General features: G+C 45.6%; 1 protein-coding gene across 1 annotated transcript; it reads right to left on the bottom strand.

Annotated features, from left to right (window-relative positions):
• Window positions 1-4,645, bottom strand: LOC124706471 (cytochrome P450 71A1-like). The gene is made up of 3 exons (XM_047238136.1): window positions 3,563-4,645; window positions 491-852; window positions 1-401 (listed from the first exon to the last, which is right to left on the bottom strand). Exons 1-3 carry the CDS (start codon window positions 4,496-4,498, stop codon window positions 140-142), a joined length of 1,560 nt encoding a protein of 519 aa, XP_047094092.1. The 5' UTR covers window positions 4,499-4,645; the 3' UTR covers window positions 1-139.
• Window positions 4,646-6,024: the final 1,379 nt, after the last annotated feature.

Genomic DNA, 6,024 nt, shown 5'->3' with positions numbered 1-6,024 from the left:
AAATTAGTGAAAACTATTATGGAATAGAGGGAGTACTATACAAAACAAACATGCCAAGCAGGCTACACATTAAGAAACTCTAGATTCACTACAAGGTTGCTTACATATTATACTGAACCGTCCGCTCTGTAGGCTATGCCTATTGCTCCCACTCGAAAGGCCTAGCAACAAGACGGAGACCCACCCGCCTTGGCGTCACCAGGCCTGGCGCGTCGGACATGTCGAGCTCCTCTGGCGCCATGCCGTCCGGCAGCTCCCAATCGAACGTGCGCACCAAGTTTGCGAGAGCAAGCTCGATGGTAGAGAGAGCAAACTGCATCCCAGGGCAGATCCGCCGCCCCGCCCCGAAGGGTATGTACTGAAAGTGCCCGCCCCTAAAGTCCACCTCGCTCTCCAAGAACCTGAACACAAGTAACACATGCATAGAACGTGTGAACATATAGCATCTGGACAATGATAGATTGCAATGTGACAAGCTTAATCTGTGAACCTTTCCGGGAGAAACTTGTCAGCCGTGTACCAGGAGTTCGGGTCACGGTGGATGGCCCAGGCATTGACGAACACCCGAGTATCCTTTGCGACGTGGTAACCTAGCACGGTGGCTTCCTGCATGCACTCGCGGGGCAGGAGCAGCGGCGCCGGTGGGTGGAGGCGGAGCGTCTCCTTCACCACCGCCTTCAGGTATGGCGTAGTCATGGCGCCGAGCATGTCAGCCTTAGCAAAGCCGCCGGATGGTTTGGTTTTGCGGACCTCGTCCTGTAGCTTCCTCATCGCTGTGGGATTCTTGATGAGTTCCGACATGGCCCACTCAAGTGCGACGTAGGTCGTCTCGATACCCGCCGCAAACATGTCCTTTGAGAGTCATATACTTGTGACTCAATGGTACAAAATATTCCCTTTTACTAAGACACATGTGGCCTTGTGGGCTATACATAGTTCCATAATGGAATCAACACAGTGTATGATTATGAGAGCATGAGTTATGTCACAAGTTCCAGTTTGAATGCAGGTTCATTTTTTGGTTTTAGTAATTCTAACTTCCAAGTCGATCAAAATTCCATGGCGAAACTAAAATTTCGCTTCCAAGAATCAACTTGGTCGTACAAAGATGAAATGCTTTTCGAATTTTGGTGAAACGACCTAGGAGGCTAGCGAGGACCGGTCATCGTGCCAGCGTTGTATCCCTTAGGCTAGTTAATTGACTAAAATGATTGATATCTAAGATGATACACTAAACTAAATATATCTAGCAAGTTCATGTACTACGTATGCATTTTACTCAAAAACTGATTCGGTTGGGTGAAATCTGATAGGCATTCTCCGGTGCCTACTTACAATATGAAACCATGGGTGGTCCATCAATAAGATCATTTCTATTCTTCCATGTAAATATCCCAGAGTTGATTGTCTGTAATGTTCCACATTCTCTTGGATAAACCGTAATCACGAGAGAGAGAAAAAAGTGAAGATATTTTACTGTAGGGACACAATTCGACCACTTTGGGAATATCCAATGGTCATATAGGTATCAAATAGAGCTGAGAAAAGATTAGTAATCTTTTATTTAAGAACGCTCGTAGAGGCTTATGATTTCCTTTTTTGAAGGAGCGTAGAGGCTTATGTTTCACACCAAATAACCATAGAGATAATGATACATTAATTGATTGATGAAAATACCAATAAAAAATAAACTGGGACGAAAGTTATCAACTTCAAACTTCATGTTTAAAATTATAGGGAATTATTCTAATCTTATTAGATGGAGCCATTTTCAGATAAAATGTCGATTCGCTATTGATTTTTTTTACTAGAATCATCATGGAAGTTAAAAAATACTATTGACAAAGTTCGGACCAAAATCCACTTCCCTCTAATAACTTACATAATAGCAATAATTTGGGATTATTGCATGCATTTGGATGAATTAAAGTTCACTGATCTCCATTTAGATAGCTTAGTTAAATATATTTTATAACTTTCGATCTAGTATTTGTCTAAAAAAGATTGTACCACATGGTGATAATGATTATTCTAAGATGTATGCATATGTTAGAATCATGTTTAGAAGGGAGGAAAATAAAAAGTACATTGTAAACCGTAATCTATTATCTATAGAACACTCGAGAAACCCATTTAGAGAAGACCATTGCAATATTCAATCGTCAGAACTAACAAACTCCAAAAACAACCTCAGAAGGTTTAGAATTTTTTTCTCAAAAAATTAGCTGTAATAATTAATTTTTTATACAATGAAATAATTAATTTAATATATTTGAATTGCAAAGGCTAATGTTTAAATATTTTAAGCTTGTCGTTTCTTGGTTAGTCTTTGCAAACCCTAGGTTTGAAGATTCTTTTGTCTAATTGTTTAAATAATATTAGACAATAATATCATGAAAACATTTGAAAATACTTAAATATTAAGTATTACATTCTTATTGTAATGTTGACAAGCTTTGAATAAATTTAATCAAAGGTAGATAAGTTTTTCTAATAAAGAGAATATATTGATATCGTGAAAATATCAGTTATACCCACTCTCTGCGTCAACAAAAGCCCGAAAGCATCAAAGGTGCACACAACCAAAAAAGAAAAAGAAAAAGGAAGAAAAAACTTTGCCATCAATCACCCAAATCAGCAACACTCTAACCATCGTCAGAGACAGCACTCAGACACAAAAGAGATCCAAAAGAAAAACAATGCACAACCATTATTGTTGCCATGAATAGGCTTGCAACTGGCATTTTTCAGTTGCAAATAGATTTTTTGAGTTAGCTAATCGAAAGTAAATTAAATTACTTGAATTCTACGTGAGAAAAATGGAGTTCACTAAAAAAATCAAGTACGTGCAATTCAGATGGATGAGTGGCGTCCAAGTTTATGACATGGATCCTTCGATGATGTCCAGTCCCACTAATTGGTTTAGTGGTATTTCTCGTTGTAAAAGATGTGCACACACACACCGCTGATAAATCGATCACCATGTTTGGTTCCGGCCGGGTAGATGTGATGCTCAGTTAGTTAATCGGTGATGTAAGCTAACCTTGATTTAACGGGGAGTGATGTTTTGGAATACGAGAGCATATGCTCGTTTTTATTTTGAAATACGTCTTAGATATATTTTGAAATGTTAAAAAAATTAAAATAAGAAATTTGTATTTACATCTTCATGTTCTACACGCTCACAAAGTCGTTTCATGAAAATCAACTTGCCGTGTAGCCAGTTAAAAAAGACAAAATCCGGTGCTAAAAATAAGATATTTTATAAGATAAATTTTCTCTTTTTTACATAGATAACAAAAATATCCATTTTTGGCGAAACTTGACTAATGCACATATATTGTGAAGATGTATATGTTGAATTTTTTTGTCAAACAATTTCACACTTTGAAATATGTTTTTTTTCAGTAGAGGGGGCATATGCACGCGGAGCCAAATTGATTTTCCAAGACTTTTAACTTAATTCTTAGTCAGCTAAGTGTTAGAGACCCTTTTAAAATTCGAAATGAATACGAGCTGTGTAAAAAAAGAGGTGTAAACCTAAATACAGCGAAGAACATACCTGCAAGAGCGACTTGAGGATGTCCCTGCTCAGCTCGAACCCGTCCTGACCCTCCTCCTGCAGCGACAGAAGAACGTCGACGAAACCCTCCTCCCCGCCGGCATCGTCATCACCCCCGCGTCCACGCCCAGACCTCCTCGATTCGTGCTCCTGCACCACCTTCTCCAGCAGCTCGTCCCACCGCCTCAAGTTCCTCCATGCCCGCGCGCCGCCGCCGGACAGCAGCTTGTCCACCCACACCAGCGCCGGAAAGTAGTCCCCGAAGCAGAACCCGCCCAGCAGCGCAGTGTTCTCCTGGACCAACTCCTTGAACAGATTGCTCCTCCGCTCCTCATCTCCTGACACCATTCCGGAGACCACCCGGCAGATCACGTCGTTCGCGAGCCGGTACAGCGCCCCGCTCACGTCCACCGCCCCGGCCCCGGCGGCGGAGGAAGCTTCGGCGGCGACGGCCTTGACCAGGGCGGCCACCTCCAGCTCTTTCATGGCGTTGTGGCGGTGGGACCGGGCGGCGCTGAGGACGTGCGCGGCGCAGAGCCGGCGGACGTGGCGCCAGTGCTCGCCGTGGGGCGCCAAGGCGAGATCGCGGAAGCCGTAGCTGAGGATCTCGGCGGTTCGGAAGTAGGGGCGCGTGGCGAAGGTGTGGTCCTGCGCGCGCATGAGCTCGGCGGCAGCGGCGGGGGAGGAGGCGACCAGGGCGGGCACGCGGCCGAGGCGGAGCCGCAGGAGGTCAGGCGCGCCGTGGGCCGCGGCGAGCGCGCGCAGGGCGCGGTGAGGGAGCGCGCCTACCTGGTGCAGGTTGCCGATGACGGGCAGGCCACGAGGAGCCGGAGGGAGACGACGCTCGTCCGCCCCGTCGTCGCCGCGGTGCCTCCCGAGGTAGAATAGGCCGGCGAGGAGGAAGGGGAGGAGCAAGAGCAGCGCGGCCAGCTCCATGACAACCGCGATGATTGGTCTTGACTCTTTCAGTGAACCTCGGCAAGATTTGGCCTTTGTGGCTGCACTTGCTCAGTGGTTTAGCTCTTAACTCGTGATGCGCATGCGTTACTGGCCTGAGCTCTAAAAAAACAAGTGTTGCAAGGAAGACTTTGTCGCTCCCGTCGGGCGATCCCGGAGGTCCCCGTCGCCTCCCTCCAACCATCCAACAATTCCGCCTTGCCATTGCCACCGTCGATGCAGGCGACGGTGGCGCTGCCCGTCCCGCCGAAGGAGGAGGGCAGAGGTTTGGTGCGTCCTTCTATGCTTCGAGGCGAAGGGGACAGGGCACGAGGAGATGCGGAGGTGGCGGTGAGGTAGGGGCATGAAGGCGGCGAGGCAGGGGATCGCGGTGGCCGGCGACAGCACTCGCGCAACGTCCAAGAGCAGATGGCGGTGCGGGCCGATCTGAGCCTGATTTGGGCCCACAGGGTCGTGACTGTTTTGTTGGGGCGTTCTATGTGGCGCCTAGCCGCCACGGGAAATCCCTATTCATCGCTCATCGCGGAAGCGATTCGCTCCCGCTCAAACGACAGATGGGTGGGCCGGCCCATTAGCGCCTAGCACGTACGGTTTTTTCTTTGTTTTTTGGTTATTTCGGGATTTTTCAGGTTTTTTCGGTATTGGATGATCTCTTTCTGGGTTTTATTGTTTTACTGATTTCAAATTTTGTTCAGATTTGTTTCTTTTGAAAAATGTTCATATTATAAATTTGTTTGATTTTGAATTTTGTTCCGTTTTCACTTTGTTCAGATTTTGAAATCTAAATTAAATGAAAAAAAAGGAAAGGCCTAAACGGGCCGAGCCCATACTGCCTATCGATGGTGCCAGCATGAGCGGAGACAATCTTCCGCTCCGCTTAAGGCGGCGAATAAGCGCTCCCCGCCTATATGCCGACCACTCGGCGCCGCACACCTCCCTAGTCGGTATGGGCTAGGCCCATTTTCCCGTTTTGGCTCTAACAGTTCGGTTTTCCAGTTCGGTTTCTGGTCAGATTTTTCCTCTGTTTAAAATAGCCGGCTATAGCTGGGCTATAGCCCGGCTATAGCCTTTCGCGAGGCCTGCGGCTATAGCTAGAGACTTTAGAGGCTAAAAAAGAAATAGCCGCTAATAGCCCAGCTAAACCTATTTAGCCTTAATTTAGCCGCATAGCCGCTAACTTCCCGCTCAATGGGCTCAAAATTTTGGACCAAAAATTTCAGTCGACCGGCTCATTTGCTTGGCGAAATAGCCACCAAGCCGAGCGGCAAGCATAACTATGTCCTAAACTACATAATGATGTTGTAATATTTAGACAAAACTATGTATTTAACTATGTGTGAACTATTATGTGTATGTTGTATGTGAATATGTTATTGTGTTATTAATTTGTGAATTATTGATATATATAGGACTATATGCTGCCCAATTTTTGTCATTATTTAGCAAATCGGCTATATGGCTACAGCCGCTATAGCCCGGCTATAGCCTTTCATAGCTTAAAAAAA

The sequence above is a fragment of the Lolium rigidum genome, chromosome 4, assembly GCF_022539505.1.
Source record: "Lolium rigidum isolate FL_2022 chromosome 4, APGP_CSIRO_Lrig_0.1, whole genome shotgun sequence".
NCBI lineage: Eukaryota > Viridiplantae > Streptophyta > Magnoliopsida > Poales > Poaceae > Lolium > Lolium rigidum.
This window is presented reverse-complemented; position numbering and strand designations above follow the sequence as displayed.